General features: G+C 42.8%; 1 protein-coding gene across 1 annotated transcript in view; it reads right to left on the bottom strand.

Annotated features, from left to right (window-relative positions):
• The window catches only part of DEF6 (DEF6 guanine nucleotide exchange factor), a 799,533-nt gene that overhangs the window by 445,700 nt on the left and 325,851 nt on the right, over positions 1-27,982 (bottom strand). Inside the window, exon 6 of the mRNA XM_073575620.1 lies at positions 4,729-4,875. Within this exon, the coding sequence (XP_073431721.1) occupies positions 4,729-4,875 (147 nt within the window). The remainder of the gene's footprint in view (positions 1-4,728; positions 4,876-27,982) is intronic.

Here is a 27,982-nt window from a genome sequence, read left to right as displayed (position 1 = left end):
GGTCAGGTGGACCTTGCTACTGATGGCATTTAGTAGCGTATGTTGTATTTTTCCCTCCACATGTTTTTTCAGGGCAGGGACGGCTCGCCTGCTGAAATAAAAGCGGCTCGGCATGGTGTATTGTGGGACTGCCAATGCCATCAAGTCCCAGAAGGTGTCAGTCTGCACCAGCCTGAATGACAGCATTTCAAGTGCCAGTAGCTTGGCAATGCCAGCATTCAGAGCCTGTGCTCGGGGATGGTTTGCCGAGTATGGCCGCCTTTTATCCCATGCCTGTGCTACCGATGGCTGTAGAGTGGCCTGGGAGTGTGAGGAGGACTGGGAACGTGGTGCTGTGGGTGGAAGTTCACTGGGTCTCCAGACAACAGTGCCAGAGGTTCTTCCTTGGCAATCCAGTGAGGAAGCCGAACCAGCTGTGTGTGAGCTGGAGGAAGAGGCCCCAACACGAGCTGAAGAGGTGGTAGGTGGTGCTGTACGTTGGCCTACATCTTCAGTGTGTCTGTGTAACTCCACCTCGTGCTTAGTCCGCACATGTTTCCACATATTTGTGGTATTGAGGTTGCTGACATTTTTCCCTCTTTTGACTTTCTGATGACACAGCTTGCATTTGACAAAGCAAATGTCATCTGCAACTGTGTCAAAAAAGGACCACACACTGCAAGTCTTGGGAGCACCCATTTTGCCTTTTGAAAGAGGAATGCTCCTACCGGGTGCCGAAGTGGAGGCTACAGGCAACCAAGTCTGCCCCCTCCCTCTCCCTCCTGTTTTGGCCGATCGGGGATTCTCTTCCTCAGAGCTGCTCCCACCACCTTCCTGTTCCTCACGCCATGATGGGTCAAGGACATCATCATCTACACTCCCCTCTTCAAACACATGCTTCTCCTGGGTTGTCTCGCCAGCACATTACGCACCAGAAAGTGGTAACTGAGTCTCGTCATCATCTGATGCGTACTGATGTGTGCTGACCATAGGCACTGGCCCACCCGCCTCTTCATATTCCGAGGGACAAAGAAGTTGCGCATCACTGCATACTCCCTCTTCTTCACATTCTTGAATGCTGCTTGGCTGGCCCCCTCTTTCCAAGCCAACAGATTCAGAGAACAGAAGTAGAGACTGTGATGGCTCCTGTCCAGGGCTCTCTGACTGCCTAGGCACTTTGGCAGGTGGTGAAGAGACAGATGGTTGCTCTTCGGTGCTCTGGCCCTGAGAGGACGTGGAAGTCATTGAAGTCGATGCGTTAGCTGCCATCCATCCGACAACGGCTTCAATTTGTTTCTCCCGCAGCAGTGGGGTACGGCGAGGTCCTACAAAGCTGCGCATAAAGGACTGTTGCCTGCTAAAACTGGGGGATGCTGACTCACTGGTGCCCGCAGCAGGCAAAGAATCCCCACGTCCTCTCCCTGCAGGATCCCCACGTCCTCTCCCTGCAGAATCCCCACGTCCTCTCCCTGCTGAAACTCCACGCCCACACCCACGGGCCTTACTCCCTGCCTTCTTCATCTTGCTAGACTGATAAAGATAGGCAGAAAAGTACAAAGGGGGGGGCTTAGTGTACTTATTCCTGAACAGCTGGTAACAGGTATAAGAAACACTAATTTTATGAAGTGTGTGTGTGGACTAAACTTTAATAGGAGCTAATGTGGCCTACACAACTGTCAAATGTAGTGTTTGGTGAACTTTATTTAGTTTTTTTTTTTTTTTAAACTAAAAGGATGTGACCAAAGATTTGAAAGTGATAGTATCACAAACTTTTTGGAGCTATTACAATGCAGGCAGGTAACCTACAATGCAAAAGATGAGGCTCCAAAAAATTTGGGTAATACTAATCTGGCTGCAGCTGAAGGGCACAAGCCAGAAAAAAGGCTCCTCTATCTACTCCTATATAGTGTTTGCAACCAACCAATGTAGATGGATACGGATGGATGCACACTAATAGGAGAAAAAAAAAGGAGCTGCAATAAAAGAAAAATGTGTGAGGCAGTGACGCACGCTGAGCGGCCTACAACCAGACGTAGCTGCAGGACACACTACTCAGCGTGAGCTGCACTCACACACAGTCAGAGACCTCTCAGACAGCCGTGAACAGTGCAGAGAAGTGGGCACTAGCACTTAAAGGCTGTAGAAAGGCTCCGCTGTTTACTACTAGTGTTTGCAACCAACGTATATGGATACGGATGGAAGCACACAAGATAGAATTTATGAAAAATAAGCAGCTAGAAAAGAAAAATATGTATGAGGCAGCAGTGACGCACGCTGGGCGGCCTACAACCAGACGTGGCTGAAGGACCCACTACACAGCGTGAGCTGCACTCACACAGCCCTTGCAGACAGCTGTGAACACTGCTGCTAAGCAAAAGAAAGCTACAGTGGTGGTTTATGTAGCCTGGGTAAAGCACAATAGTTTTTTGAGAATTGCTATTTCTAACTGTCCCTCACAGTCTTCAACAGCAGCCTGTCCCTGACTGAATTCACAGCAGAGTGAACAGAAATGGCGGCGGCTTTTATAGTGCATCATGACATCATTTCAGCAGCCAATCACAGCCATGCCAATAGTTAACATGCCTACATGCCTAACAGGATGTGCCCACACTTCTGAGGATTCCCATTGGCCGAATCAAATCGAGCGGGCTCATAGCATTATGGGAACTTCCGATTCCGGTATTCGATATGAAAAAAGTATCGGAACTAATTATCGGAATTCCGATACAGCTAATATCGGCCGATACCCGATACTTGCGGTATCGGAATGCTCAACAATACCCACGTCCTCTCCCTGCTGAATCCCCACGTCCTCTCCCTGCTGAAACTCCATGTCCATGACCACGTACGTGCCTTACTCCCTGCCTTCTTCATCTTGGTAGACTGATAAAGATAGGCAGAAAAGTAAGAAAAGAGGGGCTTAGTGTGCTTATTCCTGAACAGCTGCTAACAGGTATAAGAAACACTAATTTTATAAAGTGTGTGTGTGGACCACACTTTAATATGAGCTAATGTGGCCTACACAACTGCCAAATGTAGTGTTTGGTGAACTTTATTTTGTTTGTTTTTTTCAAAAAAACTAAAAGGATGTGACCAAAGATTTGAAAGCGATAGTATCACAAACTTTTTGGAGCTATTACAATGCAGGAAGGTAACCTACAATGCAAAAGATGAGGCTCCAAAAAATAGGGTAATACTAATCTGGCTGCAGCTGAAGGGCACAAGCCAGAAAAAAAGCTCCTCTATCTACTCCTATATAGTGTTTGCAACCAACCAATGTAGATGGATACGGATGGATGCACACTAATAGGAGAATGAAAAATGAGCTGCAATAAAACAAAAATATGTATGAGGCAGTGACGCATGCTGAGCGGCCTACAACCAGACATAGTTGCAGGACACACTACAGCGTGAGCTCCACTCACACACAGAGACCTCTCAGACAGCCGTGATCAGTGCAGATAAGTGGGCACTAGCACTGAAAGGCAGCAGAAAGGCTCTGCTGTCTACTCCTATAGTGTTTGCAATCAACGTATATGGATATGGATGGATGCACACTAATAGGAGAATGAAAAATGAGCTGCAATAAAAGAAAAATATGTGTGAGGCAGTGACGCACGCTGAGCGGCATACAACCAGATGTAGCTACAGGACACACTACAGCGTGAGCTGCACTCACACACAGAGACCTCTCAGACAGCCGTGAACAGTGCAGAAAACTGGGCACTAGCACTGAAAGGCTGCAGAGAGGCTCCGCTGTCTACTCCTATAGTGTTTGCAACCAACCAATGTAGATGGATACAGATGGATGCACACTAATAGGAGAATGAAAAATGAGCAGCAAAAAAAGAAAAATATGTATGAGGCAGTGACACACGCTGAGCGGCCTACAACCAGAGGTGACTGCAGGACACACTACACAGCATGAGCTGCACTCACACAGATCGTGCAGACAGCTGTGAACACTGCTGCAAGGCAAAAGAAAGCTACAGTGGTTTATTATGCAGCCTGGGTAAAGCACAATATGATTTTGAAAATCGCTATGTCTAACTGTCCCTCAGAGTCTTGAACAGCAGCCTGTTACTAACTGAATTCACAGCAGAGTGAACCCGAAATGGCGGCGGCGGCTTTTATTGTGCATCATGACATGATTTCAGCAGCCAATCACAGCCATGCCATTACTTAACATGCCTACATGCCTAACAGGATGTGCCCACACTTCTGAGGATTGTCATTGGCTGAATCAAATCAAACTGGCTCATAGCATTATGGGAACTTCCGATTCCGGTATTCGATATGCTAAAAGTATCGGAACTCAGTATCGGAATTCCGATACAGTGAATATCGGCCGATACCCGATACTTGCGGTATCGGAATGCTCAACACTAGTGGTAAATGAACAAAGCCATAAAGTTCCTTGTAACTTTTAAACAATTTGTATTTGTTTATTCAGTGCTAGAATAGATGATTAGAATTTATGTGCAATTAATATAGGCTTTAAAGTAAAATGTTTGCAAATTGGATACATCAGGTTTTACGCTTTTGAATGGATAAAAATAGGTAGGTTGCTATTTTTTCTGCATAATATTGGCACAGTATCTGGAATGAATGCATAAATATGAATAATGAATTTAATAAAACAATGGAACACATTCGAAACAGATTTAGAGGAAATGACATAAAAGTCAAAGTATTTCTCTAACTTACTGGATAGACACAATTATTCCTACATGCAATGCACTTACTAACCTCAACCCCACAATCCTTGTCTATGGCAATGCTCCCCTTCATGTCTTTACAGTCTTCAATTGCGTAATAACTCAAAATGCTAGGTTTTAGAACAAACCAACGCTCTGTCCATGTCCGTCTCAGATTGGCCTTTTTTAGAAGATAACCCTGTCAAAGAAAAATCAGATCAAAATCATTTGTGACCTCTTGTCAAAAAGCTGGACTTTTGAAAATGTTTCACTGTATAAACATAGACGTGTATAACTGGAGGTAAAGAATATGAAAGCCGCTGACCTGCTCTTGACCTGAAAACATTGAGATCTTTAGGGAGAGTTTAGATGTGGTGGACATGCTGCAGTTTTGCAGAGTGAAATCTGTGGCCAGTTGCATTGCAAAACATTTGAAAATTGTCCACATGTTAATTTACCATATCAGTGTGGAAAAATCTGCAGGAAGCTCCTTTTATTGTGAAAATGTCAATGATTTCAAAGATCCAAGGGGTAACGTTTCTCCTTGTGGAGAGTGACATGTCAAGGCTTACATGCCGAGGTGAGGAGACTTTTAGGGTATGTACACACGCTTCGGATTCACCTGCGGATTTTTCTCTGCGGATCCGCAGGTAAAACAGCAGGTAAAATGACCTGCGGTTTTACCTGCGGATTGGCCTGCGGTTTGACACCTGGACAATGGAATAGGTGGCAAACCGCAGTGGAATCCACAGAAAGAATTGACATGTCATTTATTTCTGCGGATTCAAAACCGCAGCTTTTCCGCAGTGAAAAAACCGCAGCTTGTGCACTGCGAATTGTAAATCCCATAGACTTACATTGTACTGTACACTGTCTGCAGAACTGCTGCGGATCCGCAGAGAAGTCCGCAGCAGAATCCGCAGTGTGTGCACATACCCTTAAGCTGCAATGTTCCTCTGTGAAATTTGCAACTTGTCTCTGCAGAGAGGAAGAGGACTAGAACTCTAGTGCCACCTATAGGAAGTAGCAATCCTAAAACTCAATATTCGCTCTCCAATGAGCCTTGTGACATGACTGAATAAACAATTTGCATGTCATTGCCCACTAAGACACTTTCGGTTATGATTCTGTTCAGTGGAGACACTGGTGTCCAGCAAAGTTTCTTCAGGCTGCAACCTGTCCTCACACGTGACTTGGATGTGCTTTTGTCATGGCACAAATTAGGAATTTGATGTGGTGAACCCTTGCTCCATGGTTGGTTTTCCTGCCTGCTGAACTAGTGCCCTTTTCTTCCCTGTCCTTCCACTGATGTTTTCTACGGCCTTTAATTTTCCTTTCTGGGTTTGCTCCTCTTCAAGTGTTTCCCATTGTACCGTTTTGATTGTCCTATCACATTCTGGGTTGAGCTATATATATTCTCTCTTCACTACACTTCCGTGATGGCTATACTTCTAAGTTGATTAGTGTTTAAGAATTCCAGCTCTTCAGAGAATGGATTTTCCCTGCTAGGCAAACACCATTTTGTAGAATATAAATGTAGTTTGTCGTGCTAATCCTTATGGTAATCATTAATATGCAAAAAAAAAATGGGTATCTAATGAACATATATTTCCACTAGTGGTTCCGCAAAATTAACAAGCCGGGTAAAGCATAGCATGCTGCGTGCTTAAACAACACAAGATGATATCACTTAGAATGACTGATTAAAAAATGCGATGTTTGAAATCAAAATCTTAATGCAATATTGTACAATCTCGTATTGAAAGCACAATAATAGCCAATGGGCGTTTACACCAATGTAGATAGATTAGTACACATAAGAATGTTGCTTATGGAAAAGAAGGATGCTACAATATGCAGCAGGTGGGAGTACTTAGGGAAAGAAGGATGCAATAAAAAGACCACAGATAGAAGAATCAGTACAGGCTCAATGGTTGGTATCCAACCCTGCTGTGGATCCATCCTGGTCAAGTGCTGTGGAATTCTATGTAACAGATGTGGTTTGTGGAACCACAGTTCCATAGACATTGGAAAGCCAGGAGGGGAGTGACTAAGTGAGCACCTGAGTATTCACTAAACCCTCTGATGGTGAGGTTAGACTTGGCTCCCAATGGGCCACTCCAGGACAGACTAATGGACGCGCAGCAGCAGGACCCAAAGGACAGACTGGATAGAACGCAGCAGACAGAGTTTGCATCAGAGTGCAGCAGGCAGAGTTTGTATCAGAGTGCAGCAGACAGAGTTTGTATCAGAGTGCAGGAGGCAGGGTCTGCATCAGAGTGCAGCAGGCAGGATTTGCACCAGATTGCAGCAGGCAGAGTTTGTATGACAGTGCATCAGGAAGGGTCTGCATCAGAGTGCAGCATTCAGGATTTGCACCAGAGTGCAGCAGCAAGAATTTGCATCAGAGTGCAGCACTCAGGAATTAAACCTGAGTGCAGCAGGCAGGGATTTGCACCAGAGAGCGGAAGGGACTGGTATGCAACCTTACTCTCACGCTGCAGATCTGCAAGTAACCGTCCCAGAAAGTTCCCTCTGTAGTTGATTATGGGAAGTGGCCACGGCTCTATGCTCCACAGACAAGTCCTGCATCATTTGAGTCAGATTAGACATCTGATCCACCAGGGTACTAAGCGGATCCTTAAAGAAAGGAGCAAAAAGGAAAGACAAAAAAACTGTCAGTGATCAGTTATAATGTCACGCTGCAGCTGTGCAAGTAAATGCACACTCCACTAGATGGCAACAGAGTGGAGTGAGGGCTGCAATACAGCACAGAGCAGAGCACTGCAGTGAGGCTACCACCAGGTGGCAGATGAATAGTCAAACAAGCCAGGTCAATACCAGAGAGTAATTGAGTACCAAGGAAAGTAACAAACTCTGGGTCAGAGCCACGCCAGAGGGTCAAAACAGGCCAGAAACTGAAGTACCAGAAGCAAGAGACAGAATCAGGTCAGAGCAAATGCCGAGTCAAATACTGGGAAATCCAAATACTAGGGGAAACACTGAGTCGGAGCGGGAGGAGAGGAAGGAACAGACATGGGCAAAGACAGCTAAACACAGCCCTGATGAAGTGGCTGGTTTTGTCACGAAACGCGTAGGCTTATTAAAGAAATTTTTTATTATATGGACTGCCGAAGGTGCGTTTTTTTCTGGTCAGCGCGGTTTATTCAGCCCGGCTCTTTTTTCCACTTTGGATTTGTTTCATTTACTACCAGCGGGATACCAGCGACGACCGGACCTTTATGAGTGATTCCCAGTTTGTTGTGACTCACACAACTTCAGCAGGTGAGTCTAACTGATTGGGCTTGCTTGGTATTGTGGTTCTTCAAGACAATACACCCTATGTGCGCTTTCCTTTTTTGTTTTTTCAAACACAGCAGGAAAAATCAGGGTATCACCAGAGTAAGCTACTCATGCCGTAGGCAGAAAATATAACTGACACCGCCTGCAGGATGCAGTGAGAGAAACAGCAAACCTGACACCAGAATGAGGCAGAGAAAAGTTAACACCTGACATGACCAGACCAGGAAGAGAGAGACAGGACTCAAAACCCAGCCTGGATCATGACAGTACCCTCCTCTCAAGGGGGGGCCACCGGACAGACCCCCAGGTTTTACAGGATCACGTGCATGAAAAGCCAGAACTAACCGATCAGCATGGACAGGTCCGTAACCCCTCCAATGAACCAAGTACTGAAGCAAACTGCGAACCATGTGAGAATCAACAATCCGTTCAGTTCATACTCAGTTTGACCATCCACAGAGACAGGTGGTGAAAGAGATGGAGACACAGCAGAGGAAGGTACAAATGACTTAAGAAGATGACTTATGGAACACATTTCGGATCCGAAGCGAAGGAGGAATGCATAAGCAAAAGGCAACTGAATTGACAACCTCAATGATTTCGTAAGTCACTAGTTTTGTGACGCAACAGCGATCTCAGCAGCGAGATCGCTGTGTGTGACAGCTATCAGCGAGCGGCCCCCCTACCGGGTATCGCTGATCGCTGTTGAAATGTCTGGACATTTTTGGGGTCGCTGGTCTCCCACTGGTCAGCACGCATTGCTGTGTGTGACAGGCGGGAGACCAGCGACCAGCGAGCAGGAGCTGGTAACTAAGGTACACATCAGGTTTCTTAGGGGGCGCGCTGCGCCTAGAAACCCGATGTGTACCTTGGTTACCAGCTCCCTGCATCAGAGCGCTGGTAACTAAGATACACTGCTGGTAACTAAGCGACGTGAGTAGTAAGGGGGCTGTATTACTCATCAAAAAGAAATCTGACAGGTACCACGCCCCTATCAAAGTGTATCAAACACGCCCCTTTTATACAATTTGATATCAAATTGTTATAAAAGGGTTGTGTTTGATACACTTTTATATCAATTTGATATAATTTTGATATAAAAGGTATCATAGGCCAAAATATTAATATGTCCAATTATTTTCTCTTTTATAGGCCTTTTTAATAAAGTAGAATAAAAGTAGAATAAAAGGATCGTGATTGAATCACTTTTATATCAATCGCTCTTGTTTGATATAAAAGGATGTGCTTGATACGCTTTTATATGACCAATAAAGGTGCGCATTTATAGCCATTGGGTATTTTATTTATTTGATCATTATTTTAATAAAGGAAACATTTTATTCGAATTGTAAATAAAAATGAGAGACGCAATTTTTATAAAAAAGATAATAGTGTTTATTGAACAACAATCAAATACGTTTTTAGAAAGCATTACATTTGACATTTACACTGTCATTTTAGAAGTACATTCAATTACATTTTATTTATCACACAGCGCTGCAGTTAATCAAATCAATATATATATATATATATATATAGTACAGGGCAATATAAAGCCTGTGTGTATTTTCTGTGTGCTTGCACTTCGTGTGTCCTGGCACCTTTCCCTGTAGGGTTTCGGGAATGTGGAAAATCGAATACAGACAGGATGTACCACTGCAATACAATAGGAGCTATGTATTTTAATTGAACAGACCATAATGGTCAAAGATGAAAAGTGATACAGATGTAAAGATGACAATATGATAAGTTGTTAAGGTATGGACTAACAATAGGCTCTATATATTTTAATTGAACAGACCAGAAAGGTCAAAGTTGAAATGACATACAGATGTAAACATGACAAGATGATTAGTTGTAAGGTTTTAATTGAACAGACCAGAAAGGTCACTATTTACACAACTAACTCAACAAAAACAACTGATAAACAGATGTCACTGCATCCTAGACACTTTCCCGTGGCTAACTTCATTTTAATAATAAAGGAATCATACACTCATTGTAATATGTGTAATATCCTACATATTACACAGTGATAAGCAACGCTGCTTAAATATAAAAGAATGTTTGCAGACATAGCAGTTTGATTTAAGTAAATCTTTCTTTACAGATTTATAAACTAAATTATCATTATGATTTAAGTCATCAGTAAAATGTTGCAAAATCTCATGGATTGAAAGACCCCTTGCAAGTTTTTTTAGGATATACACGCAATAATGGCCGCACACAGTGCTATAATTATTTTGAATTTGCCTGTCTTGATAGCAGAATAATTCGCTATTTCTCTTTAGGAAGATTATAAATTCATCCGGAAAAAGTATGCTGTCTGGTGAGAGTCCATAACTGTCAAAAAATATCGCATTCTTTTCATTGCAAAGTAAAATTAATATCCAATGTTTGCCGCTCTGATTGGACCGGTCTGTATTTACGATGTACGCCGCAGGCCTCTGAGTTACTCTATTTGACGGTAGCAAGTCACACGGATACACCCCATAAAATATGGACTCTCTATAGTGATCGGCTTTCAATAACGTAGCGAGCTGCAGGGAATCCATCATCAGTAGAAATCATACAATACTTCACGGCGGTTATTAATTTCTAGAATAGATGAATTCACACCGTATACCACCATATTTATCGTATGAGGGGTGGCTAGCGCAAATCGGACTTCAGAACGCAGGTTCCCAGTTTTTATGAGAGAGAAGTGACCTCCAGGTTCTTGGTCGGCTGATAAATCAAATGCAAAAAATGTATAGCCGTCCATAAATTCTTCTCGGTCAATTGCCAGTGCGCAATCGGCCTTCTGCTTTCCAGAAATATGGGCAAGAGCCATATACTCTCTTACAGCTAATTCAATATTGAAATTAGGTTGAAATGGCTGGGAGGGTATCTGCTGACCATCCAAATATAAAGCTGCATGGTTTACATTATAATGATGAAAGTACAGCGGGTTTTTATTATACGTCCCGCTAAAGGCCTCATTATCTACAAAGCCCAATATAATTACTCGCGGAATGGCGCCTAAAAATAGGTTCTCTATATTTGAAATTCGTGTGCCTGCAGGTATGCTATATACTTTCATACAGGCCCTATCAATAGCATATTTTGCTGTAGCAGATAGTAAGGCCTGAGAGTGACCAATCCTCACAGCGGGAGCCACCTGGACTCTTTTTACATAGAGACACGCATTCAGTATCTGTACTTTGAGTGGGTCCGGGTCAGCAGACATTAAACAGAATACATCTTTATTTCGCGTCAGCTTGATTTTAAGGTCAAGTCCATTCAATATAAGCTTCGGCTGACTAAAAATGTCGCTAAAAATTGGACCGAGCAAATCGACAGGCTTTGAGTGAGCTACTGCATGAGCCCGCTTGTTGAAGCCCTCATTGGCACCATCCAGGATTCGTACATCATGATGTCCGGCGGTATCTTTATAGAATAATCCTGATGTGAATTGCGAGGCTAAAGTCTGTGCACTGTAATTTAGCAGAGTTTCAATGTAGGTCCTATAGCTATATAGATTGTCTGATTGTGAGATGAGGCGATCACCCAGGGTGACATCAACTTGATTAAAAAGAGTCGCTAATGGATAGTTAATGAGAGCTACACGGGCTCCATCCGCGATGGCAGAATTATCTTGTTTTACGACCCGGCAACTTATGTAAAGTATTATTTAAATCATAATAATATTCACCACTTCCCGATATGAAAAATTCAAGTGGTGCATTGTCCGCCAGAGCTGCAATAGGCTGAACTTCTATGAATATTGATTTCTCGACAGAAACCTGCGTAGGAGGTATTTGAAAAATATCCAGTTCTGATTTCATGCACTCCACCGAAGCATCATGTGTGAAGGCCATGTTATATATAATATATTTATTTTATATATTTTCCTAAAAGATGTCTTCAACACTGCGTCTTACTCTTTTCTGGCGTTTGCGTCTTGCGGGTGTGATTTTATTCATGAGCATTGGTGGGGGCGAATAGCGAACACGCCTTTTTCTTTTTTTCTGTTTTTTAGCAACATAAACAATACCGGAGCCTTCCTGAGGAGGTGTGTTTAGCCTATTCATAGCGGCTACTGAGAAAGAGGCAATGGCGTCCTTAGCAATATTTGAAACAACTGTCTTTACATGGGGTTTTACTAATTCGAGTCCTTTTCTCAATAGAGGAACAGCTTTTCTAAATAAGCCTCTAAATATTCCTGCAAGCCCAGCCCCATACATGTACTCATCACCGCGAAAACCCTCTAAACCGTGGCCTGTCTGAGCAATATAGTAGCGGGCATAAATGGTCGGATCTCCGTAAACACGTTGCGACACCATTTTGACGTGTCAATCACGACGCGGTCTGAAATGTAATCGCAAAATAGTTTTTCCGTACTTGAATTTAACAGGCGTACCCTGATCAGTCAAGATAGAGATGCTTACAGAATCAAAGTGCTGTTTGCATAGAGGTACATAATCAGGTCTTGTGTATTGAAGTGTGATGATCTCCCCACTTTTACCAGTCACCTGCGCAGTTCTAAGAAGCTGGACGTAAGAATCTCCGACTACTTGATGGTTAATAATGTCCGAGTAAACAAATAAGGTATAAAATCTGTTCATGATATCTGCGTAGTTCTTCTCCTTGGGGCTAATCACACTATTATCATAGGCCTCAATATAAGGCGGTAGCCCTAAAATATGAGCCAATTTTGGACCTGGAGCAAAATGTATTGTGGGTGAATCCGATAGAGTAACACTTCTCTTCACTTCATCATAGCGCAGTTTCAAGCCCTCCGGGGCAATCTTCAAGTTGTCAATTCTCTCATTAATAGCCCTTATAAGATCCGAAATATTTAAATAATAGCCTGCTTTTACGAAATATTCTCTTAGAACATCCCCTCGTTTTCCAAGAAAAAACGTGCCTTCGCTATTTTCGAAAGTAAACCAGGTGTGGGGATACTGAAATTCTGTGAGGGCAACTTCATACGGACCTACAAGATGTACAGGCTTTGCCAGTTTAGTGGTAAAAGTCGAAATCGTGTTGTCTGGGAATAGCTTACTTGACGCATTACACGCTAGGGTAATATAAAATGATCCAGAATCCATGATTAGAGGTCCGTCAGCTGGTTTTCTTTAATCCAAGTATTAAATTTTTCCGGATATCCCTTCCATTTAACAAGATACAGGGTGGACCCTCTGACGCGCTTTTTTCTTAATACTTTTTCTATTTTGTAGATGCGATTCTCATCCGCTGTGACTTTTTGTAGTTCTTCCTTATAAAATGACCCAATCACAGGTTCTCCGTACAAATCCATGATTTTGTAGAGAGGAAAATGGAATTTTGTGTTAATTTCGGTTATGATAAATATTTCATCGGTATATGATTGTTCATATGCTTTCATAAATGTACGTTTATATTGGACCAAACGTACATTGTCGCCAATTTTAAAAGAAGGCTTAATACGTTTATTTTTCATGCTCGAGCCATAAATATTTTTCCATATTTGTAGTGAAATTTTGCTTGTAACATCAATTGGTCTACATCAAATGGTAGAATGATAGGTTCGATTGTAGCTATCAACCAAATCTGGTAAAATATCAATATACCTATTAGTGTTATTTTTCGTAAAATACCGCCACATTCGAGTTTTTAATGTACGATTAAACCGCTCCACAATAGAGGCCTTAACTGCATTATTCGTAAGATAATGTAGAATATCATACGTTTTACAAAGGCGCTTCATCGACGAATTAATAAATTCTTTGCCCCGATCCGTCTGTAATTTCTTCGGTATGCGCTTATCATTTTGAAATATCAGCTCGAATGAACAGGCTACAGCGGCCCCAGTCTTGTTTGATAAGGCTACGCACCACGCAAATTTTGATAGGCAATCAATCACGGTAAGGATATATTTAACATTATCATTTTCCTTCGAATAGTCAATTAAACTCACTAAATCTCCTTGCCACAATGCATCCATGTTTGAGACCATGATCTTATTTGTCAGAAATCTTTTTCTCACGGGTTTGTGCAACAAATAGCTATCCTGGTTATTTAACCAATCACGCACAATTGATTTTTTAATTCCGTAATCTCTAGTTTCTCTATATAATTTATCAATGCCGCCATATGATCCGGAGGCATTAGGAGTAAAATATTGGTTCTCTAATATTTTTTCATCGTGTCTAGAAGACATCATCTCATGAACCAATGCCGTCTTTATCAGAAAATCAAAATGTATAAAATGAAATAAAATGTGGAATGTGATACAAATATATCATGCTTGATATCATTATAATATGAGTATACCATGATTGCTTGGGTCAGCATGATGGGCTGTAACTGGGAGGTTCTTGTGGGTGTTAACTGGAGGTGTAGACTTTCTGCTGATTGCTTGAGACCTTTTGGTGAGGCGTAACTGGGATGTGAATCTAGGTGGAGCGATCCTGCTGTGTGGCTTTAAAACAGGCCATTAGGTGGTGTCCTTACACACTCAGCATTAGAGACAGCATTCCTGTTATACTGGACAGCAACTTCTACTCTTTAAAATAGTAAGTATTAACACATTATTTAATTAATATTATGGTCAATTGTTGTATAGTAATATTTATTATATAGGATATAATTGTATTTTCCTTAGAATAGATTTACTCATTTAGAAGAAATTTAGATATTTAATACAGTATTTATTTGATGTATAATTATTTACTTGATGTTCACATTGTATTTTCCTTAGAATAGATTTACTCATTTAGAAGAAATTTAGATATTTAATACAATATTTATTTGATGTATAATTATTTAATTGATGTTCGTCTATAATTTTATTTGCCTTTTGTATCATTTATCATATAGTATATAAAATGTATTTCTTCGGCATAGACTTAGATTATAATTTTATATTATAGTACTTTTCGCCGCATAGTTATAGTTAATAATTTTAAAAGTATAATAGTATTCACACTTTTAATCATTTTAGTTAAGATGGAAACCTACGATTTTGAGCAACCCGAGCCTCTTCTTACGAGCACACAATACCAACAACTAGGTAGGTCTTATATTGAATATAATGAACTGAGTGTTAGACATTCTGATTAAAGTTTTTGTTTTGTATAATAATTATATAATATTTCATTCTTTTTAAGAAGAGTCTATAGGGCCCGACTATTCTGAGGTGTATCAGACTTTGGATTTGGATTCCATAAATGCAGGAGTGCCTTTTAACGTTGGCGGAGAAACAAGCTCTGCAATTTCACATTATCTTATCAGTGGTAAGCTGTATATTTGTATAATAACTGCTTTAATCATATGTAGACGTGAAACTAAATACAATTTCTCATACAGATGCTGAGATGCTGCAAGCGGTCGATAAGCAAGAAAACGTCCATGTTACTGAACCTGTAAATCTGGCGAATCCGCTGCGGAGGCAACAAACATATGAAAAAGGTAAGAACATATGGAAAAAAGTAGCATCTCTTTGAAAAAAGAGTCCGTAGGTATGCAGGGATGACATTTCCCCTAATTTCTTATACAGGTAACCAACACTTGAAAGAATTATATAATGTTGATGGGCCCATGGTTTCTAACAATCCTAAAAAGCTGCGGAAACCACGAAACACATCGCTCAAGATTAGGGCACCCAGGGTTTCTATCAGGCCTAGCGGGAAACCAAAAAATATGGCGCAGCTGTTTCGAAAAGGTACTGTGAGCTTGAAAACAATAGATAATCAGTATCGTGAAGAAAATCATTTCAGGCCTGTGTAATAGTTTTATTTTATTTACTGCAGATAAACGAGCAGCCAGGAAAAAGCTATATTCAAATGAAAATGCAGCCATCCCACTGACGGTGAATAGTGAGACACCTATTAACCCAGAGCATGCAGAAGACCAATACCCAGAACATTCTTGTAAGTATATATTTAGCTTTTCTGTAATAATGATGATAATCTTTATTTATATAGAGCTTACATATTCTGCAGAGATTTATAATTCAGTTATTCCTAGACATCCAGTCATAAGTAACAGTTATCAAAACGACAATTAAAGCAAAATTAATGATACCTCTGCTCATATCTGGTACAACCTAAAATACTATCTTTATACAAACACTTATATGTGTTTCTTCACTATCTGGTACATGTAACATTTCCATTGTTACTCAAGCTTCATGGACATCTGACACATGTAACTTTTTTCTTTTAGATACAAAGAATATGCTAAAAAAAGATGCACAGCCATTGCTGCAGCCTCAAGTACTGCAGGAGCGTACTTACGGTCCAGTGCAGAACCTCCCACAAAGAGCTAATCCGGCTGTGAGATCAACTCCGCTTTCACCAATCATTGTTCTGTCGGATGAAGAAAGTCCTGTGAAACCCAAGCAACCTAGGAAGGTGGGACCGAAGTCTTCAGCCCGAAAATATAACGCCGACTCAGCTGCATCCAATATTACACATTCGATCATTTCCGCGGACGGTGTGCCACAAGCTGAACGTGAAGCCATCAACAGAGAAATTGATCAGCTTGCTGAGGGTAAGAAGACCTCTAATGTGGACAATATACATGTGTGTCATACTATACACCCTGCAGATATTACTTTTGCAGGAACGTCTAATGAATTTGCAATTGTAAATCCTTTAAAGAGACGAACAGTATCAACCCAGACCCGGGGGGCAAGTAAAAAACAAAAAGTACACAATACCCCAATTACCCCTGGGTGGCCTGAAGAACAGTATAAGGCGTTTCATGATATGGGAACTCAGTACCTAAATTACAAAAACGCTATTGTTCAACTTAAATATTTCTGTGACACTTATGAAAGGTTACAAACAGCGGCCCCAACACCTGACATTGTTGATGAGCTATATGCGTTCCAAAGAGACTTTGCAGATGGTCCATCAGTCTTTGTGAAATCAAATAAAAATAATTCAATGTGACTAGGCTTGGTTGGTTATGGTCTGCAGAAGTTGTCTAAAATATCTCCACAAAGGGGTTATAGATCGAGAGCAATTAAACGTGCTCGAAGGCTGCTGGTTAGTGCAAGACGTTCACTAGCAGCTAGAAGTCTGCGAGAGTCATTTCACAGACCGATAACTACACAAAACCCTCAGCTGTTGACACATGCACAGAGTCCCTCATTTCACAGCCATGATCCTCCTAGGGGTGTTAGCCCCGATGTGTCTCCAATCACTCAAAGCTTTGAGCCTCTTGAAACACAGGCTGAAAATGTATATGATGTTGCAGCTGATGGTCATGTTGATGAAAATGTACGGGACATAGATGAAAATGGACATGATGATGCATCTGATGGTCATGTTGATGATAATGTACAGGACGTAGATCATTCAGTATTTTTACAACATTTTTATCACCATCAAAGAGATGTCCGCAATTTCAATGCTCGCATGTACACTCACTGGCCACTTTATTAGGTACACCTGTCCAACTGTGTGTTAAGACTTAATTTCTAATCAGCCAATCACATGGCGGCAACTCAGTGCATTTAGGCATGTAGACATGGTCAAGACAATCTCCTGCAGTTCAAACCGAGCATCAGTATGGGGAAGAAAGGTGATTTGAGTGCCTTTGAACGTGGCATGATTGTTGGTGCCAGAAGGGCTGGTCTGAGTATTTCAGAAACTGCTGATCTACTGGGATTTTCACGCACAACCATCTCTAGGGTTTACAGAGAATGGTCCGAAAAAGAAAAAAAATCCAGTGAGCGGCAGTTCTGTGGCCGGAAATGCCTTGTTGATGCCAGAGGTCAGAGGAGAATGGGCATACTGGTTCGAGCTGATAGAAAGGCAACAGTGACTCAAATTGCCACCCGTTACAACCAAGGTAGGCAGAAGAGCATCTCTGAATGCACAGTGCGTCGAACTTTGAGGCAGATGGGCTACAGCAGCAGAAGACCACACTGGGTACCACTCCTCTCAGCTAAGAACAGGAAACTGAGGCTACAATTTGCACAAGCTCATCGAAATTGGACAGTAGAAGATTGGAAAAACGTTGCCTGGTCTGATGAGTCTCGATTTCTGCTGCGACATTCGGATGGTAGGGTCAGAATTTGGCGTAAACAACATGAAAGCATGGATCCATCCAGCCTTGTATCAACGGTTCAGGCTGGTGGTGGTGGTGTCATGGTGTGGGGAATTTTTTCTTGGCACTCTTTGGGCCCCTTGGTACCAATTGAGCATCGTTGCAACGCCACAGCCTACCTGAGTATTGTTGCTGACCATGTCCATCCCTTTATGACCACAATGTACCCAACATCTGATGGCTACTTTCAGCAGGATAATGCGCCATGTCATAAAGCTCGAATCATCTCAGATTGGTTTCTTGAACATGACAATGAGTTCACTGTACTCAAATGGCCTCCTCAGTCACCAGATCTCAATCCAATAGAGCATCTTTGGGATGTGGTGGAACGGGAGATTCGCATCAGGGATGTGCAGCCGACAAATCTGCGCCAACTGTGTGATGCCATCATGTCAATATGGTCCAAAATCTCTGAGGAATGCTTCCAGCACCTTGTTGAATCTCTGCCGCGAAAAATTGAGGCAGTTCTGAAGGCAAAAGGGGGTCCAACCCGTTACTAGCATGGTGTACCTAATAAAGTGGCCAGTGAGTGTATATTGATCATTTCAGATTTGTAAATTTAGACCGCATTCAATCATTTGTACAGGCCCTAAACATCGTGCATGGAGCCATTCAGTCTTTACTGGACAGAGTCATCAGAGACATTGATCCTGGAGACTTTGTTCAGTTAAGGCTTGAAGGCGGTGACACGTTAGATCCCATTTTCACTACAAAACAGACAAGGGAGGAAATTAGTTCTGAAGCATTCTTAAATGCCGTAGCTCGCACATTGCAAAGCAATGCTGAATGCTTAGCAAACAACTCCCTGAAATTAGTCGTAACAATTATTAAAAACAGACGCGGAGGCATAAAAAGACGTCTGAAATCTATAGTGAGTAGTCAAATCATTAAGCAAAAGAGGCGCTGGTTGTATGACTATAAAAATTACAGCACTAATCTGTGCTTTGCAGCTAGCGTGTGTGCCCTGATCACCGACACTGATGTTGGTGATACAGTTTTACTGAATCGTGCTAAATCCATACACGTGGCCCTGGCTATCCCTGAGGACCAACTTATAAGTTTTAGTGATATTGAAGCTTTTGAGAAACATCTGGGTATCAACATTAAAGTATTATACTACAGTCAGGGCGACTGGCGATATTTTCAAACAGGTAATACCCCTAGTGCTAGAACTATTTTCATATTGCATCATGATAATCACTACTACGGTATCAAAAATATGAAGGGTTTTATCGGCGCGGATTACTTTTGTGAAAGATGCAATTCGTTGTTTCATCACAAATTTAATCATTCGTGTCAATATTTTTGCAAGGCTTGTCAAAGAGAGAGATGTGTGGAGAGAACCGACACGGATCAGCCACCTCGCTGTCCAATTTGTCGTGTGTTTTGTCGGTCCAGTGAGTGCTTAGATCACCACACTCGTTTATCTGCAGATAATCCAACATTCTGCAGACTTAAAATATTTTGTGATAAATGTCATCATTTTGTCCCCAGAGAAAGTGATTCCGAACATAAATGTAAAGGATTGCGTTGTCCTGTCTGTCACAGACGTTTAAATAAATTTGATGAGCACCTTTGTTACATGCGCCGGTATGTACCAAAGGAGGCGACAGATCAATATATACTGTATTTTATGACTTTGAATGTATGCAGGAGACAGGTACGCACATCCCAAATTATATTTATGCTACAACGCTGTATGGTAGCCCCTCCTGGGAGTTTGAAGGTAAATCAGCAACTCATGATTTTGTGCAATTCTTTACATCCGGTAAATTTTCTGGATATACGTTTATAGCCCACAATGCTGGAAGATACGATGCATACTTTATTGTTAAGGAACTGATTTCTGAAAAACTCTGTGTGAAATTGATATCCCGAGGCGGTCGTCTCTTGTGTGTAACGCTGCCTGATTTGGAACTGAGGTTTATTGACTCCCTAAATTTCATACCGATGAAACTTAGTAAGATGCCGCAGGCTATGGGATTCTCAGGTTCAAAAGGACATTCCCCCACTTTTTTAACACCGAAGAAAATAAAAACTATGTGGGTCCCCTACCAGCTGTAAAATATTATAGGGTAGAGTACATGTCACCTAGTGAGAAAGGTGAATTCATGGAGTGGTATGAGAAACAGGAAAATACAACTTTTGACTTTAATTCTGAACTAAAGTCTTACTGTAAACATGTTGAGATTCTGAGACACTCATGTGAACTTTACAGGGAGCGTGTCATGGAAATGACGCAGAAAAATGTTAAAATATACTGTAAGCGAGAAAAGAAAAAAATTGAAGTGTCCAGATGTGTTGATCCTTTTCGACTCGCAACCCTTGCATCTGTATGTATGTCAATGTACAGGTTTAAATTTCTTCCAAAAAAGACCATTGCCATTTTACCGGGTGATAATTATCACAAGACACAAAAACGCTTTTCATCACCCGCTATACAGTGGCTCATGTATGTATCCCACACAGAGAACATAGCAATCCAACATGCTTTAAGAGGTGGTGAAAAAAGAGTAGGGAAATATTTTTTAGACGGTTATGCATATGTTAATGACAGACATATCGCATTCGAATTTCAGGGGTGTTTTTATCATGGGTGCCCAATCTGCTATAATGAATATGATTCAAATAAGGTCACAAACACCTCTTATGGTCAATTATATTATGCCTTTTTAGCTAAAAAACGTTTTCTGCAGTGGTGTGGCTAAACAGTGAGAGTCCTGTGGGAACATGAATGGAATGAAATGATTCAAAAAGATACTAATCTTCAATCATTTCTTCTCCAAATGGAATTCCCTACCCCTTTAGACCCCCGCAATGCTCTTTATGGGGGACGTACTAATGCCATTAAACTTTATCACCAACTGAAACCTGGGGAGACACTACATTACTATGATTTCACCAGTCTGTATCCATTTGTAAACAAAACTAAAACATATCCCGTTGGTCATCCATACATTATCTATGAGGGATTTGGGTTCATTAAAAATTACTTTGGTATTGCCAAAGTCAAGGTCTACCCTCCGAGGGATTTATTTTTTCCTGTTCTACCGGTAAAACTCAACAACAAATTATTGTTTCCTCTATGCTACACATGCTCTGTAAATTCGCAGACAGAGGAATGTACACATAGTGATGAAGAGCGGGCTCTGACAGGTACATGGTGCACTATAGAGCTTGAAATGGCCATAGAGAAAGGCTATAGAATAGCCCACATCTATGAAATTTGGGATTTTCCTAAAACCAGTGATCGCCTGTTTCTCGGTACATTAAATTACATCTTAGGGATAAGCAGGAGGCATCAGGCTATCCCAGCTGGTGCACTGATGACAGTAAGAAACAACAGTACATTGATTCCTTTCTTGACAAAGAAGGGGTGCAATTACGCTCTGAAAATATAGGAGAGAACCCTGCTAAGAGACAGATCTCCAAACTTTTCTTAAATTCTTTATGGGGAAAGTTTGCCCAGAAATCTAATTTACCATGTACCAGCATTATTAGCGATCCTGATGAACTGTTTCAACATGTTTTTTTACCGTATTACGATGTTTCGATGTTGCATTTTATTGATGATGAAACCGCAACAATAGATTGGAAATATACAGAAGGGCACCACACCATCAACAAGAACACAAACATTTTTATAGCCTGTTTTACAACAGCGTATGCTAGACTAGAGCTTTACTCTCTGCTGGACAGGCTGCAGGAAACGTGTCTTTATCACAATACTGATTCTGTTATCTTTTTGCAGAGAGAAGGTGAGTGGAGTCCTCCTTTAGGTGATTACCTGGGGGAATTGACCAGTGAGATACCTGATGACACTTACATCACTGAGTTTGTATCTGCTGGCCCAAAGACCTACGGATACAAACTCAACACCGGTAAAACTGTCTTAAAAGTGAAGGGAATAACATTAAATGTTGGTAATGCTCAATCTATTAATTTCAGCAGTCTAAAAGACTTTGTTCTGGACTACCCGCGTAATTCTGATTCTGAAACGCAAAAACGTATTGTCGTAGAGCAGCCCGGCTTTGTGAAAAATAAAAAGTTCTGGTCCGTTGAAACAAGACTTCTTCGAAAAACCCAAAAGTGTGTTTACACAAAGCGCAGACTATTAGACGATTTTACCACCGTGCCATTTGGATATTAATTGTGACTCGTGATGGACCCACGTTTGCAACATCCATTCTCGTGTATTCTAGCAGGCCCGTCTAATTCTGGAAAAAGTTACTTTGTAAAACAATTGTTACATAATATTGACACTCATTTTTCTCATAAACCTGATAATATTGTTTGGTTTTATTCCTGCTGGCAGAAGCTATATGATGAAATCTCTCTTTCTTTTCCCTTCATCAGATTTGTGGAGAGTCTGCCGCATACATTCATAGATGATGAATTATACCCTCCTGAAAAGGTAAATTTGACTATTGTTGACGATCTCATGGAGAGTGCTAGTGATAACTGCGAAATAGAAAAAGCATTTACCAAGTATGTCCACCACAGAAATCTCAGCATTTTCTACTTGGTACAAAACATATTTTGTCAAGGAAAGAAAAGCCGCACGATAAATTTAAACACGAAGTACATGGTCCTTTTTAATAACCCTCGGGATAAATTGCAAATTGTAACACTAGCGCGACAAATGTATCCAGGAAAAACACGCTATTTCTTAGAAGCTTTTGAGGATGCCACGCGGGTGCCTTATGGGTATTTGTTGCTAGGCTTGAGAGCGGATACCCCTGAGGACCTTCGCTTGAGGACGGGCCTGTTTCCTCCAGCGTTACCAGCTGTGTATGTTCAAAAGAAAAATACTTCTAAAAAGTGAATTTTAAACAAAATCAGACATTCTACACTGCGACCATAGTGTTGTAAAGATGTCGGAGAGAATACGGCGTAACTGGAAGCAGTGGCGTAGCAACTGTTTGTGGCGCCCGGGGCGGTCGAAAAATTTGCCGCCCCTTTGGTCGATGATAATCCGGAAGCATCAGGAGAGCCCACACTACACTCAAAGATCTAATTTTTAGTCTGCTACTAACTCTGCTGTTATTATTTCTACATTTCTAGACTTTCATCTTCTTGCAGTTCTCTCTCTATATATATATGTATGTATTAGCTTGATGATGCTGGATGAAGACCTAATGGCTTTTTTTAATAATAATTTTTAATAATGTGACAGAAAAAAACAGAAAATATATGGGGAGGAGATGTACGAGGACACGTATATGGGGGGATGTACGAGGACACGTATAGGGGGAGATGTACGAGGACACGTATATATGGATATGGGGGATGTACGAGGACACGTATATATGGGGGGGATGTACGAGGACACGTATAGGGGGATGTACGAGGACACGTATATATGGGGGGATGTACGAGAACACTTATATGGGGGATGATTATTGTATTAGGACACCTGTGGTGTGATGTCTATGTGGCATGTGACAGCTGTCTGTGGCTTCTCCCGTACAGATGTTGGTGGTGCATTCTCCGGTAATGGCCGCGGTGCACCCAGCAGCCTCTCCCACAAATCGCCTCCATACCATGCTCCCCAGTATCCCACCTCACCCCGTGCAGTACTGTCCTACCCTTTTCCTCTCGCTCCCAGCCGGGGCAGCAGCACCGCCATATTCTTTCCTCCTCCCGGGAGCATCAATAGGGCGGAGCCTCTGCAGCTGCTACGGTGCCAGGACGGGACAGAAAACCTAGGAAAGCAGAGCTGCTGCTGTGCTGACACATGCGCAGAGTGTACACACACAGGTGTATACACACACACAGACACACACACACAGGCATACACACACACATAGGTGTATATACACACACACACACACAGGTGTATACACACACACACGTGTATACACACACACACAGACACACACACACAGGCATACACACACACAGGCATACACACACTCATAGGTGTATATACACAAACAGGTGTATACACACACACAGGCATACACAAACACAGGCATACACACACACATATGTGTATATACACAGACACACACACACAGGCGTACACACACACAGGTGTATACACACACACACACACACACAGACACAGACACACACACAGGCGTACACACACACACATAGGTGTATATACACACACACAGACACACACACACACACAGGTGTATACACACACACAGACACACACACACAGGCATACACAAACACAGGTGTACACACACATAGGTGGATACACACACAGGCGTACACACACACAGGTGTATACATACACACACATAGGTGGATACACACACATAGGTGTACATACACACACACATAGGTGGATACACACAAACAGGTGTACACACACACACATAGGTGTACACACACACACATAGGTGGATACACACAAACAGGTGTACACACACACACATAGGTGTACATACACACACATAGGTGGATACACACACACGGGCGTACACACACACACACACACACAGGTGTATACACACACACACACACAGGCATACACAAACACAGGCATACACACACACATAGGTGTATATACACAGACACACACACAGGCGTACACACACACACAGACACACACACACACACAGGCATACACAAATACAGGTGTACACACACATAGGTGGATACACACACACAGGTGTACACACACACACACACAGACACACACATAGGTGGATACACACACAGGTGGATACACACACACAGGTGTATACATACACACACAGACATACACACACACACAGGTGTACATACACACACACACACATAGGTGTACATACACACACACACATAAGTGTACATACACACACACACAGGTGTACATACACACACACACACACAGGTGTACATACACACACACACAGGTGTACATACACACACACACACACACATAGGTGTACATACACACACACACATAAGTGTACATACACACACACACACAGTGTGGCTGCATGCACAGATCCTTTCGCTGCTGCACATGGTGAGACACAGGCAGCGGTGTTGGTGGCACATAACTGCACACAATGGAGGCAGACACACACCCAGCGCAGCCTGTGATGAGGATGACAGCTGCCTGCACACAGGGCCGCCGGGGGCAGCCGCAGACCACCTTACCCCAGCCCCGCACTCACCAGCTCACTGCTTGGCTCTTCCTAACATGGCTCCTTGTGTGCATCACATTCCTGGCAGTCGCGACCATCCCACCATGACAGTCCTCCAGTGCAGCGGGGCTGACGTCAGCACTGCCTCTGCCCAGCGCAGCGCTGCTCACTGAGGGTCCAGGCGGAGAGGAGGGAGAAGCTGCTAGGTAGCAGGGGTACAGAGACTCCCGATAGGCGGAGGAGAAGGATGGAGGAAGGGTGGGAAGAGGCTGCATTACATTACCCCCTCACTGCACAGCCCCGCAGGCCGAAATGTACAGTCAGTGAGAGAGTCCAGGCTCCGCGCTTCTCCCACAGAGGAGAGGAATTGCTTCTGCTGCCGCGCCGCCCCCACACACGTGCCGCCTGGGGCGGACCGCCCCCCCCGCCCCCCCCACGCTACGCCACTGCCTGGAAGCTCTTAAAAACACTGGTGAAGGCCCTACCTTCTATCAGAAAATCTATTTTGTGCAATGCGAGTCATGATTTAATTACAGCTATAGGGGAGGTTGCATTAAACATTTTAAAAGGTCAAATCCCTCTGAAAGAGCGACAAAAAAATATACTAAAAAAGTGGCGAAAAGCTATAAAAACTATGAGTAGAGTTGAGCGACTTTTGTTTTTTTAGGGTCGAGTTTCGTTTCGTGAAACCGACTTTTCCAAAAGTCGGGTCGAGCAAGATCGTCCGATTATAGGGAAAAGTCGGGGTCGTCCCGAAACACGAAAACCAATGTAAGTCAATGGGGAATAAAAGTCGGCAGTGAGAGGAGGACAGGAAACACACCTACAGTGCCCATTTGAATGCCAAAAGCATCAATTCTTCTTACTTAAGCTTGTCAACCTTAATTAACTTCATAATACAAGTTACGCACTGAAAAATGGGGGTTATTTGGCTACAGTTGTGGGGGGGGAGGGCTGGCTCCAGGTTTTCATGTGCCCTGGGCGAAAGAGCGCCCCTTTAACACATACCACAACTCATCATGCTCCGATACGGCAGAGAAATAGCAGTATAGTACAATGAAAAATACTTCACTTTTTACATCTCATGATGAGGCCCATCTATTTCTCCATACAGAATCATTGGTCCCATATAATGTTTGAAACAGTATATGATGAGCTCCACATAATGCTACAGTATATGTTGGTCCCCATGGATGAAGCTCCACTGTCTTATGGGCCTAAATAATGCTCCAAATATAATGGGCCCCATTTCTAATGCTCTAGTGTATAATGGGCCCTGTAAATGCTGCTCCAGTGTCTGATGTCCACCTTTGGAATGTTCCAGTGTATGGTGGGCCCCATCTATCATTCTCCAGAGTATAGTGCTCCCCAAAAATTGCTGTCCCAACATTGAAAACAATCAAATAAGTCTCCTCGCTAGGGAATCCCTGTACTAGTCTGGATTCCTCGTCGTCCCAATCTTCCATCTCACTGCACAGTATTTCAACCTTGCAAGTGCTGTGATCCTGAGCAAGCAGGGGGGGCCCACTCGTTGGCGACGGCACTGGCACAGGGCCCCTGATAGTACGGTGGTGTGTCTGATGGCGGGTGGGCCGAACCTGCACTTTCATCTGCAGCTTCCTCTTTGTCACCGTGTAAGATGGAACTGTATATGTGAAGGGTAACCTGAGTTTCATCAGGGTCAGATTCAGGCCGTGTAGCGTGCGAGGGGAATGTAGTGGTCTGGGTCAATGTACCAGCAGATTCATTGAGCAGTGGCTGGGCATCAGTGCACTTGTGTCGCCCCCAGGAGTACGGTCGCCACAGTGGCATTACCTTCCTCCTAGGGAGTGTGATGTCATGCTTGGGAGCAACGAAGGATCTCTCTAGCAGGTTAACTTATTGGGCGGCATTATTCCCACGAGTCACGACCCTCCAAACAGTGTTCATGAAGGTAAAGTGTTTGTTTTACGTGGGCAGTATGGTTGCAAAGCTGAACCTTAAAGGAATGTCCAGAAGGGCACCACCAGGAGTGGAGCCTACGGCGTAATTTGACTCAACATGGGCAACCTCAACCATCCAGCCACAAAAAAGATGCACACATTGCAAGCTTAATTCCGTTAACGAACGAGACTCCGTCATGCCCCGCGGTCCGAGCCCGGCTTACTAGAGGGACACGCGAGGTTCTGGCACGTGAGATTGGCCAATAACTGGTGTGTCATGCCCTTACATGTCCGTGGCTGCATGTGCGCTACACTGAACATGCCAGCGTTTGTCGCTTACAGGTGCAGATAACCCGCGGAACAAGATTAGTGATGGGGATCTGGGATTACAATTATTACCCGCGAACGATGATTTCCCAGTAAGTGCAGGTCAACCGCAGGCCTAACCGTCATTCCTGAAAAAATGAAAAACTTACGTGTGCAAACCACAGGTGCTGTAGCTTGCTTAACAGCTCGCCAGCCGTTCTCAGGCCCAGTATGGATTACACGTGATTGCACAAAGGTGAGAAAGGGTACCGTATCCCCGGATAACATGTATGGATAGCATAGTGTACACATTCAAAATATATGTCTATAGATCAGGAGGCAGGCTCAAACGGTACCCTTTCTCACCTTTGTGCAATCACGTGTAATCCATACTGGGCGTATGGATTACACGTGATTGCACAAAGGTGAGAAAGGGTACCGTATCCCCGGATAACATGTATGGATAGCATAGTGTGCACATTCAAAATATATGTGTATAGATCAGGAGGCAGGCTCAGACGGTGTCAGGCCCAGTATGGATTACACGTGATTGCACAAAGGTGAGAAAGGGTACCGTATCCCCGGATAACATGTATGGATA

The sequence above is a fragment of the Dendrobates tinctorius genome, unplaced genomic scaffold (genome assembly GCF_039654945.1).
Source record: "Dendrobates tinctorius isolate UK_male_01 unplaced genomic scaffold, ASM3965494v1 ptg000045l, whole genome shotgun sequence".
NCBI classification, from domain to species: Eukaryota; Metazoa; Chordata; class Amphibia; order Anura; family Dendrobatidae; genus Dendrobates; species Dendrobates tinctorius.
Note: the sequence above shows the minus strand (reverse complement) of the source record. Positions and strands in the feature narration are given on the sequence as shown.